The 12,283-nt window shown below is 42.9% G+C and overlaps 1 protein-coding gene across 6 annotated transcripts in view; it reads right to left on the bottom strand.

Moving 5' to 3' along the window:
* LOC133416750 (tyrosine-protein phosphatase non-receptor type 14-like) overlaps nt 1-12,283 on the bottom strand; it is a 40,067-nt gene that overhangs the window by 16,103 nt on the left and 11,681 nt on the right. For all 6 annotated transcript variants that reach the window (XM_061703882.1, XM_061703881.1, XM_061703880.1 and 3 more), the window contains one exon: nt 10,581-10,756. In XM_061703882.1, coding sequence (XP_061559866.1) covers nt 10,581-10,756 — 176 coding nt within the window. The remainder of the gene's footprint in view (nt 1-10,580; nt 10,757-12,283) is intronic.

The following is a 12,283-nucleotide window of genomic DNA, read 5'->3' as shown; positions in this document are numbered from 1 at the left end:
CAAGGGTAAATTCCATGTCTAAATAAGGTCAAGTTCATATTTCTTTCACAGATCGATCCTATTTGCCTGCCCCCCACGTCGCCCGTTATTTCTGCATTGTTAACCGAGTTCAAGTGTTGAACATAGCTTGAGAACAAATCTATTAACTCTCAACTCTTGGCGAATTGTTGTAAAGCTCCGCCTCTTACTCACTCTGCGGGAGCCGTGCCGCATTATGTTGTTACCTGAAGATTGAAAGTCTGGATGTGTTTTGGACAGTAACGAGTAAAAATAGGTTAGATAGAGCAGAGTATGCCTGTGTTGTTAAAAAAGGATGGCTGCAAAATGGTCAGCCACAAAGGTCAAAGGTCAGATCATCGTTTCATTTATTGCATCAATCATGACTCTAAGACTCTATTTGAGAAAGAGTTTGGGAAGATGAAAAAGCGCATCCAATGTCTTTTTCCTTAGACAATCATGTGAAGCGGCAAGCGTGACCATCCAATGGATCTACAAGCGTCTCAGACCACGATGATCCGTGAAGATGCGTTGCGGTTCTGTTTTTCCACGCTCCGATCACAAGATCAACAGCTTTCTGATGGATCGCCATGGAAATGAAGCCAGCTCTTCGGAGTGCCGAGTAGCTGAGTGACTGATAAAGCAAACCGACTGGCTGGATCCCACGACTAGAAATCAAACAGTATGAACATTTCATACGGAATATACTTCATTTAGTATATCAAATCAGTCACCATTTGAAGCTTTGCACAATACAAATTATACATGGCAAAACAACTCACTCACTGAGTCCAATGACCATTAAATACATTTTCACATGTGGAATCATAAAAACCAAAATACTCTAAATACATATATCTCATAGCACTGTAACATTTGCATTATACTGTACTGTCTATTGTGCAGTTTACAGTATGGGGTGCCTTAGACTTTGGTGGTTTGCTTCTTATTTCGTGAAATGAGTTTGCTTTAACAGTTTTTAGATTATTCGTCTTTTGTTATGACAGGATTGCTTTTTGTTTGTGTATACATAATTAGATTATGTAGTCCTTAGTTTTGTGAGAATTGCTTCTTGCTTTCATACCGACGTGAGTTCCCTTATTGAAACAATTCCTTATTACTTTACTTTTCCACCCATACCCGGTTTAAATTACGATCGTTTGTCAGTCCCGAATACACCGACACGACATCGGGACATAACTGTCTTCGTCTTTGTCCTCGTCTTCTTCTCCCAAATCCCGCCACACACCGAGAGCAGTCAATCAAAAATGCACGTGAGCGGAGTCTCTGTCGCCGGAATTCACAGGTGCAGACTGCAGTCAGTGAATGCGGCAATCGCAGCCTCTCAAAAATATCCACACTTATTCTGCCCCGTTTCTTTTTTTTTGTCCCATTCGCTTATCCCTTGACAATTGCGCCATGTTTTTGTGGTTCAATAAAAGCTAATGCAGTATATTGTTCGTGGAGCTTCAAAACGCAAAGGGTCGCAGTTTTTCCGCGACAGCGCGTTGGTCGATGTGCGGTACTCAATCGCTTGGTGTGTGGCCGATTGTGATTTATACGCAACGGTCCACTTCAGTCGCTTTCGGCCGTGCCGCTTAGTGTGCGCTGGGCCTCAAGTTTAAGTCTTCTTACATCTCTGACGCCGAAAGACAACCAGTAGTCTTGGAGTAGCAACGCTAATTAAAATTTGAAATGGGAATGATAACCTTTTGAAATGTGATCACAGTTTATCAATAAAGCATGAAAGCATTGCATCTTGAGCCGTGACTTATTTCCTCTTATTGCATGCAGTTCAAAAATGAACATTAAAGTACTCCAGAACTTTCTCAAGTATCTGACTGAAGCATGTCTATCAAATAAACCAGCCTACAAAAACTTCACTTGAAAGCAATTCTTTAAGCTTTCAATGTTGCGTTAATTTCCAAAACCACTCCTGTAAAAACACAGTTGTGAAGAAGAAAGTAACGTGATGATAGATGAAAAAAACGCTGCATGAAAGAAGACTTCCAACACAAAGAGCGCATCGAGAGGAAGAAAAAAAAAGTTGGCAACATTACAGAGGTCTTCGACAGAATTCAACTGAGGGATGAGTGAATCACCCAAGTGACTCACTTTGGACTGAAGATTTATGGCAAACCTATTCTGCGTAGTTTGACGCGCAGCAATGTGATGCGACGACGGATGAATGTGAGCTAGCGTAATACAAGCCCGGCAGGAGAAGAATTTGTTTTGCCAATGTGGAGGGAAAAACCAGGATGCTTCGTGGTTTGGGGCTGTGGTGGTTTCGCCTGGCAGTAGGCTGATGGAATATGACACTGTTGAGATTGTTGAGGCCACCGGAGCTTTCACACAATGCGGTTCGAGTCCCAAAAGCCACCAAGGCAAACGTTTCTCAGCTACTTTGTGTCACACTATTAGCCCCTGGTCCCAGCTAGCGTTTGTCTTCTCAAGAATGGCCACACAAGGAGGAAGGAGCGTGAAACCGTTGGGGCTCGGCCGCATTAAAAAACTTGCACGCCGTTTCCTGTTTGTTGCCATGGTGACCGCAGGCCGAGTCTTTCCAGTGTGGGCTGTAAGGCAAAACTTTCCTGACACCAGACAACACTGGAGCTAATCGTGAACATGCTGCAGTTTGAAATCTGCTTCTGGCTCGTCGCTTGGAACATTATAAAACATTCACACATATTTTTCTCACTTAACCCTTGCAGTCAGATATGCCAAAGTTTGCAAAACGTGCATCTCCGCTGTACCGCCAGCCGTTTTCAAAGCAGACGTCCCATATTGGCACCCATTTAAGAGCATTTTGACTGATATTTCGCGACCCACAGAATATTGAATTCTGGGAAAATATAAGCAACAAACCTACCAAAAGAAAGAGTATACTCTCTTCTTTCAACAGTAAAAAAAAAAAAAGTGTATCTGTATCTTTTTCCGTTCTTTAGTAATCAGCAATAGAAAAAAAAACATTGTTTTTTTTTGGTGAAAAGAATCATGTCACGCAAAACAGTGACTTTGACGCTATTACACCTCAAACTATAAAACCACAAAAACAAGACTGAGAATGGGCTTATGATGGCAAAATCATTTATTTGCACAACTATGACACATGGCTTTTTTACATGCCGTTCGTCATTCACTCCATGAATTGCGTCATCTGTTCTCATGATCGCGGCACACACTTTCAACCTTCTACTGCAACAAAAACTCTGCTTTGAGTGTGAGGTGCCTAAACACGTCCAACTTCCAACCTTTTGGGATTTCTCTCCCTCGTAAACAACGTGACAAGCAGAGATTCTGCGCCTAATCGTGATCTTCTGCTCAAATGCTGTGCTGATCTCAAATCCAGAGTGATGCAATACCGCCATCTAAAAGGGATCTGTTGGTCACTAAAGTGGTTTACAAACTTGATATTCAAAGACAAGCTGAACGAGAGAGAGACCCTCTTCCACGCCTAGCCGTTGAAAAAAGTACTTCACGAATATATTCTTCGGTGGCAGTAAACGGTCGGATTCCAACTGACGAATATAAACGTCCACGGCAGTGAATGAGTTTGTTGTAAACAATAAGACACGAACAAATCCCAAGTGACCAACGGGAACGTTTGCACTGAACTCACAAAAGATTCATTTTCAAAGTGTTGCTCTCGGACAACATGATTTTACTCAGTCTTCAGAAATGCCACATTTCGGCAAAATGTGCGTTATCACTGTACAAAGCAGTAAAACAAAGAAATCTCAAGAGATGTTCGGGAACAAATGCTCCCTATAGCTTTATTTTCAAAGACAACGTGATTTTGTTTCATTTTCACATTCTCACCCCGTCTCCCCTGCTTCTTTCCTTTTTTTAGCTCCTCTCAGCGCATACCGCCGGGCCTATAATCTGACCCCGCACTCCTCCACCCTCACCCTGTCATTACACTCATTGGCTAGGATGCCATTCCGTTCCCGTGGCAACCCTCTAATTAGCCAGGCCGCACCGCCGCTGCTGCAGTGAGGAGGGGTTGCTGGGCGGAGCTTGATGCGGTCCAGAGAGGAGGAGCCAAGCGGGACCAAAACCATCAAACTATTGTTTATAACGAGGCTTCGTGTTTTCCCTGCGCGCTCGGGGTCCGGAGCGCGGTCGCTCGCAGGGTTTCCGAGGCGGACAGGAAGCTGTTGAAAATGACTACGAAAGTGCCGTAAAAAGAGGTCCCGGGGGAGTCCAAACTATACAGCGCAGCCACAAAGACATCTCATCTTATCACGGCATCGGTTCCTAAAGCTCGCTAATCTAAAGCTGCTGATCCTGAAAGCCAAGCAGGCATGTCGACTTGTGACCTTTGCACACGGGAAGCAGATGGCGGCAGGTTGGAAACTGTCAAAAGAAGGACATTTACTGAAATATTTCTAAGAGGCACAACAAGATCTTACTTTTCCAATATTTTCGTACTCCTCCGAAAGCCTTTTGGTAACAATTCGGGGTAAAGCATGCATCTCCACTGATGATTATTTCAGTCAACCCCCATTTATCACGGGAATACATTACAATATATGATTACATTACAATACAGGAGTGTCGGATTGCGGGCAGACCAGGGAAGCGGGCGTTCGAAAAGTGAGGCAAACTTTCGCCCGCGTGGAGCCACTTGTGACTTCCGCCACGGCCGAGTGCTCTTTTGGCACCGCGGCCCTCACACGCTTACAAAGAGCCTTTTATATCGGCCAAGCGCGTTCAAACCCTCGCGCGAGATGCCGCCAGATGTCCGAGGGGGGCTTTTGTGGGACGAGCCCACGAACATATCTGCCCGCATGCTTGAGTGTGCATGTGGCGACTAACACTTGCAGTTTGACCCCGAAGACCCGACCCCCCTCCCGCCGCCCTTCGGCCCAGCCGTGAGAGCAGACGTGTGGGAAGGGCGGGAGGATCTGCATTTGAAATGTGTTGAATCAGCAAGGGGCACAACAAAGTACAGCTGTGTGCATGTGTGCGAGCTAGGATTTCAAGTGTGTCGCTTGCTGTTAGCCTTGAGGGCTGCTGAGGCCAAACGGTCAACAAAGCTCTGCTTAGATTCCTCAATGTGTCCCTCTGGACCACTTTAAAATTATTTTATTAATGGGACAGTACAACAGGGTTCCTTTATATACCGACAGACAGGCCACGTCATCCGTTGCTGTTCTCTCCGCTCTGAAACGCTGTGGGCGTGTCCGCTCAATGTGTCGAAACCACACCCCGCTAAACTGTCAATCAAATATAACTTCTATGACCTGGAAAAATGGCATCTTTCTTATGCCTACGCATACTTTGACTGCATGTTTGAGCCACAGAAATATATCATCTTAAAGCCTCCGGTGGCTGGAATATATCCCACTGGGTAGTGCCGGAAATTCTCCAGACCACAACAACGAGGCGCTCTAAAGCGGCCACGCCAGCATGAAGCCCCTGTACACACACTGCCCGGCACGTCTGACTTAAAAAATATATATATGTTACCTTGCTCTTCCGGCCTCTCTCAGTGATGTGCGCAATGAGGCACTTTTGTCAAAGAAATTCACCTCGCTATTGCGCCTTTCTCGACGGAAGATCGGGCGTCGGGTTTCATGCCAATCTGAACCTCCGCTTCAAAGTGGCGATTCAACTCGGATCACTTTCTTGGGTAAATCTCAACACTGACACTCCCCCGAGTTGACCGCCTCGTATGATCCCAACAGAACATTAAACACGGACGCACACAACATTGCTGAGTGGCCACGTAGAATCCCCACATAACGTGAGATCGTCTTTAATAGTACACACGTTTACAACATGCGGTTAAAGTTTAATCTGAGAGGCTGTACATGCTTTGCTAGGTGCTGCTTTTTTGCTTCGCAACAAATTTCAAATGGGTTCAACTCTTTAATGAACAATAGCATCTATGAAGCGAGATCATGATAGTTACAAACCTTTCCTGGTGGGAAAAGGGCGCCATTTATTTTAGGAAATACAGTGTAGAAGAAGTACACTTCATAGGCACAGAGCAAAAACAACAACAACTGTTGCCGTCTGTTTCTTTAAGCCATGGCCGTTGTGAATAGAAGGACTTTTGACACTCGCAGATTTTGCCAGCAGTAAACAAAAAAACAATCTCCCCAAAAGCAGAGTTGCTTGCTCTGTATTTCCAATAAAGAAGCATCAACACTTTTCTGTGTGGTGAGCCCAGACATAATTATATTTACGTTTGAGCCCCAAAAAAAAAAAAAAAAAAAAAAAAAAAAACTTGGGCAGGCAGGGAGTTATAACCACATAAATAACGCGGTACAAACCATAAGACAAGTTTTGCGGCAAAACATTTACATTCTCTGTCCCCGGCTTGTCTTCTGCTCCTCCTCTGATACGCTACAAATTTACCTCCGTGTGAACCCAATCAAAATTAGAGCTGCATTTCAAAATAATTCTCAATAACTGCCCTTTCAAGAACCATCAGAATATTGGCTTCAATGACGATATAAGCACCCAATCTACCAAAAATAAAGAGTAGATTCCCTTCTTTCACCAGACATAAATACTTTGTTTCTAGCTTTTTCCGTTCTGTAGTAAGCAACAGTCAAACGCGAGTTGGTTTCTGACCAAAACGTGGAGAACATGTTGTTAAAAAGGCAATCCAGCAATTCCGACACACTGCACGTTGTATCGGAGGCATGACCAAGGCAGGACGGAAGAAGGGTGTGGCATGTAACACCAGACACTCGCTTCTTCCGCTGTGTTGTGTTGAAAGCAATTGCCGCTGTCCGAAAAAGCAGTCTTAGTTGTTTCGAGTCTGAAAACGATCACATTCGCAGATGAAGGCTACTCGATGGTTTCTAGTAAGACCTGGCAGGACGAGCATTTAGTGGGCAGTGTTGTAGTTTTTCTTTACAACAGAGACATTGTCAACTGGTGCCCCGGCATGCATATTACAACATTGTTCCGTCAAGTCTGTCAGCTAGTGTTCCCACGTTTGCGAGGTTGTTGGCTCATAAACGTACACAATGTCTTGGCGCAAGTGTGGCGGGCAAAAGCACAGTGAGGATTGTTTATAAGGTTTAGGTGGGGGCGGGGGTGCGGCTTTCCCGAACGTTAGCTTCGGGCGGCGCGTCGGGGCCCACAATGCGACGCATTGTGACTAAGTCCTCTGACAGCGCCTCTGCAGCTGGCTGGCTTCTCTGAGGATTCTTGTGAGGTGTGTGAGGTGCAGCCAGCATGTGTGTATGTGTGTGTTTTGCGTAAAGCAGACATTGCCCCCCTTCTCCAGCCACCCCCAACACTTCTGCTTGGAGGAATGTGTGGTCCGCCTCCTACGCTGGCCGGCTGTGCCAACATTCCTGACTCACACAAGGAGAAAAAAGAGGGAAGGATTGAAAGACTACTAAATACGGGGCTCGAATGAAAATGTGCTCGTGACACTACGTACAGGCATACTAATAGTAAGCGAAAGAGGGGAAAAAGAGGAGACTGTTGTTGACTAAATTTCCCCTCAGGCCCCTTCAATCCCCATAGACACAGACACACAGACACACACACACACACACACACACACACACTCACACCATAAAAGCCCGCAGGGGATTCCTGGAATACCATCCCTTTAACAGAGCAGATCCTGGCCTCTGCAGAACAAACCTGCACTCTCGAACAAAGTCAGGCTGGTCAGTCTCATGACCAAATAGCTCAATTTATGCTCACAGTATGCATGGAAAAAACAAGTGTGTCTTTGAAAGGTGCCAGCGTCACCGCCTTTATACTTCCGCGTGCTCATTGTGGCCACTAACGTAAAGAAGACGAAACTTTGGTGTTGGTGGAAAAGCAACGTTCGCAGCTGCAGGGCCGTTACGGACTACAGTGGTGTCTTGACATACGAGTGAGCAAGAATTCGGGAATACGGGTGCAGTTTGGAGACGTTAAACTCAATTCACTTCAAAACGAGCATAGTGAAAAAAATCTGAAGCTTTAAACTGTTTAATGCCACTCCCAGTTAAAGGCAACTGTCAAATTGAACATAAAATACAGAGAATTAAACGTGTGTTGAAAACAACCAAACAGCTTCTGGGAAAGTTCGTTTAGCTTAATGCTAACAAACAATGCAAAACCGCCAGGACGTTAGGTGGGCTAATGAATACCATCTATGTGGCAGTGGTATAATAATCGATGCAACAAATATGTGAACACAAACGGTGGAGCAACACATGGAGACTGGTAATATAACAATACACACAGGCAGGGATGCGCCAAGAATATGTTCACCAAAGAGTTTGGGCCCAACATGGCCCAAAAGCGCATTTTTGGTTGCAAGCAAAAACCATGGCTAGTGCCGGGTTGTGTACACTAACGCAGCGAAACACGAATTTCGCAACCAGTGTCACTAATCATCGCTAAGGGCACATGTACGTGTCACGTGATGATGTGATGTGTGTTAATTATACCCGCCACGTAAAACTGGATATAATCCACACAGTCAAAAATAAATAAATAAATAAAAATTATTTAACAAAAAAACAAACAAAAAAAAGGGTCCATCATTGATGTATATATATATATATATATATATATATATATATATATATATATATATATATATATATATACACACACACATCCATAAACACACACAGGGTGATTGAAAAGGAACTCCCTATTTTAAAATACTATAATAATTTATTCATATGTTGTAATATATTTCTAAATTTTTTTTGTGTATGTTACATGATTAAAGGAGAAAGTCTACCAAACCAAGGACTTTGGAAGAACTTGAAGTGCGAATACGAGAAGTTCTGTCTTCCACCCCACACGAGTTCCTTGTGAAATCAGTTAACGCGGTTCCCAGGCGGCTTGAGAAACTGGTGGCTAATGCTGGCGCCCATATCCAATTTTAAATAAAACTCCATGCAATACATTTTCTTCTCATGTTCATTTCTTGTAAGAATTATAGTTCAGAAATAAATTAAAAGTACTTAAAAATAGGGAGTTACTTTTCAAACACCCGGTGTGTGCGTGTGTGTGTGTGTGTGTATATATCATCAGAAAAAGACAGAAGTACTATTATTAATCTGCAGAGTCAATGCGTGCGCAAAGTACTTCCACATAATTATCGCTCCTCTCGTCAGTTACTTTAGCATTATTCTAATGATGGCTACCTTGCGCAAAAGGAATAAAAAGAACAGCTAGAAGTAATTTACTATATATAAAAAAATAGTTCACTGCAGGCCAAGGCACCCGTGCACACGTGCAATGAACTATCCTATAATTGATGCTTAAATGTTCTCACACACACGCACATAGTCCCAACGTCTTCAATTCAAGCCCTGACCCGCCGTCGACCTCTTTTGCACATTGCGCAGCCGGACAGAAGCCACACATTCAGCGCATCTGCTCGACGCGCACCAAATGTGTGCACGCTGCGCAGGAATTACGGGGCTGTCGGTGACGTTAATCAGGCGACGTTATGGCACGTCCGATTCAACACGCGCGTGCCGTATTCTAGGATGGGCGGCTAAGACACCAGCCAGTCTTTTGGACATTTGGTAGTGTAATCCTGTGTGTATACTGTATCTACACGGGAAACTTAAAAGAGCTGTTGAATGAGACACGGCAACAAATAGCAGCGATATTTTATCCAAGCAAAGACTAAGGGGAGCAAGAAACTGGAGCATTGCAACAATGTGGAGACTGTGGAGTGGAATACTGCCTAGTCCAGAGAGCTATGGCATATATAATATGCCCACTTAATAATTTATAGGTTACATTTTGCGCATTGTGGAAGGAGTATATGCAAATAGAGAAATTTAGCATGCATAATGTGATTTTAAAAAACCCGAGACAAATTGTGCTGGCTGATTTGGCGTCCTTAGATTGCGCGGAGCAAAGCAGTGCCAACGTAGCGCAGGCAAAATGAGAGGCGTACCGTCCGTGTAAACATTTTGGAAACGCGCGACGTATCGTCTATTCAGCGATGCAATTTTGGAGATTCTGAATGTTCTAAGGGCTTACTGGGAGCTCGTCACAAGAAGGCGTCACGCCTGATCAACAACGACAAAACTCTATTCAAATTTGTATGTGACAATTGGTGAAAAAAAATATTAATATTGTTGAGCATAATTTCCAAAACTCACTTTTGATCACTTTTCAGGAAATAAACAAACAAACCATTAACATTGTATCTTCAAAAATCAATTCATTTTCAACACTTTACATTGGTCAGTAATTTCTAAAAAATACAGACCCACGTAGGGACTGACCAATAGTGTCGATTTGTGGGGGGAAAAAATGAAATTGACCAAATTTGAGACAATAATATGTTTGTTTGCCTCTTCCACTGACACTTCCATCTCTTCAAACTTCCTTTTGCGCTTGCAGTGCTCTCCCAAATGTTCTGTGGTGAGCAAAATCCTCGTTTAAATTTGGCATAAGAGCAAAACTATCACCACCGCTGCGGTGCTCCTCAGCTCCGATTCCCTAATCAAGCGGCGTTACGAATCAAACGGCTCGACAATCCCCGGAGAACCATTATACAATCAAGATTATTCCATTCCTCACTTATTTGTGATATCTGCCACCTAGGACAATAGAAATAAACAAGACAAGTGTTTTACCTGGTGGCTTCCTGCTCCAATCGGGACACGCTGGGCACGTAGAACATGACCCCGAAAAAGAGCAGCGGCTCATTGCCGAACTTGTCCAGCTGCTTCTTGAGGGGCTTCTCCAACTCCACCCAACGCTGCGCCGGAGCCTGGGTCTTCCCTTGGAACCACAGGCCGAAGTAGGGAGTCTGGAGCCAGCCGGCGGGGAGAGGACAGGACACACGTCAGACGGAATTGTTGAGCATCGTGGGAAACGTTGGCTTTGGATTTATGAAGTGGATTCAAGTACGGAAAACAGGCAGAGGAAAATGCCACAAGCACATTATCGCTCCATCACAACGGATCATTTGTTTGACGTCACTCTTTCATGTGACACCAAAAATATTGACTTTTAATCTATTTTCAAACAAGATATTACAATAGAAGGACAAAAAAAAAGGTCAATGTTGCAAAACATCACACATTTTAGTCATCTATTTTTGGAAGTCGACAGTTATAATATATCACATTATTTTCTGTAATAACAATTTTTTTGAAAGTTACAAGAAACACTATTTCTTTAAAAAACCTTTTCAATTTTTTTATCACACTATTTTTTTAATTAAAAAGGTTGAATGTTATAAAACAAACTATCAAAGGTTTTAAAAAGTATTGACTATATTTAAAAATAATTACAAATGTTAAACATTGACTGCTACAAGACCTCACACTATTTTTCATTTAAAAAAATAAATCTTAGTTATTTAAAAAAACAATGTTGCATACTTCTTTAAATTCAAAGATTTTAAAAGATCATTTCGAAATATCCCACTATTTTAATGTTAAGAAAAATAACATTTTCTGATGAAAGACATTTTCAAAAATCTTAAATGGAAAATCACTAAAATTGTCACCAATTACACAAAGCAGAACTGTAGACTGTTTTTTTAAATACAGCGGTGCTTCGAGATACAAGTTTAACTCATTCCCTGACCATGCTTGTAATTTAAAACACTTATATCTACAGCATCTTTTCTCATTAAAATGATTGGAAAGGTCATTGATCCATTCCAGCCTTTCCCCAAAAAACAAAAACAGCTGTAACGTGTATTTTAATGAGGAAAAATAGCACTCCATAATATTGTACTTCATAAAAACATACAGTAATGACAGAATTAAAAAGAATTCAACAGTTTTTGTCACACTGCATCAAGTGAAAGGCCATGGTGCTGCTCTTTCTGATGTGCTCGCATTGGCCACCTGGGGGCAGTATAATACAGACAGACAGATGTACTGTTTATTGAAAGGGGCCAACTCCTCTCTGAGCTCATCAGTACGGCACTAAAATTAGTCATTCTTCGCAGAGGATAAAGAATATATGACCGTGAGTGCTCTTACGTTGTCTTTCTGCACATGTTGCTGTCGTGTTTGTGTTGTGACTAAACAGCGCTCGTTTCTATTAAAAAAAATAATAATAATCGGCCAAATGACGGCTCGTATTTTGAAAAACTCGGAAGCTGGGTCACTCGTATCTCGGGGCATTACTTTGTATGTGTAATAAAATAAATAGCTGCTTATCATATCTTGACTGCCACTCTCTGGGCTTGGTTTTGGCATGTTTGATCAAAAGAAGGTGAAGTGGGTCCAATATCCTCCTTTAATTTTTCTGCATGCAGCCTTCAGCGTAAGACGTTCGGACCTCCTTGACGTAAGCAAACACCCATTTTGGAGTCGTT

The sequence above is a fragment of the Phycodurus eques genome, chromosome 18 (assembly GCF_024500275.1).
Source record: "Phycodurus eques isolate BA_2022a chromosome 18, UOR_Pequ_1.1, whole genome shotgun sequence".
Classification (NCBI taxonomy): Eukaryota; Metazoa; Chordata; class Actinopteri; order Syngnathiformes; family Syngnathidae; genus Phycodurus; species Phycodurus eques.
The sequence above is the reverse complement of the archived record's forward strand: the minus strand, read 5'-3'. Positions and strand labels throughout refer to the sequence as shown.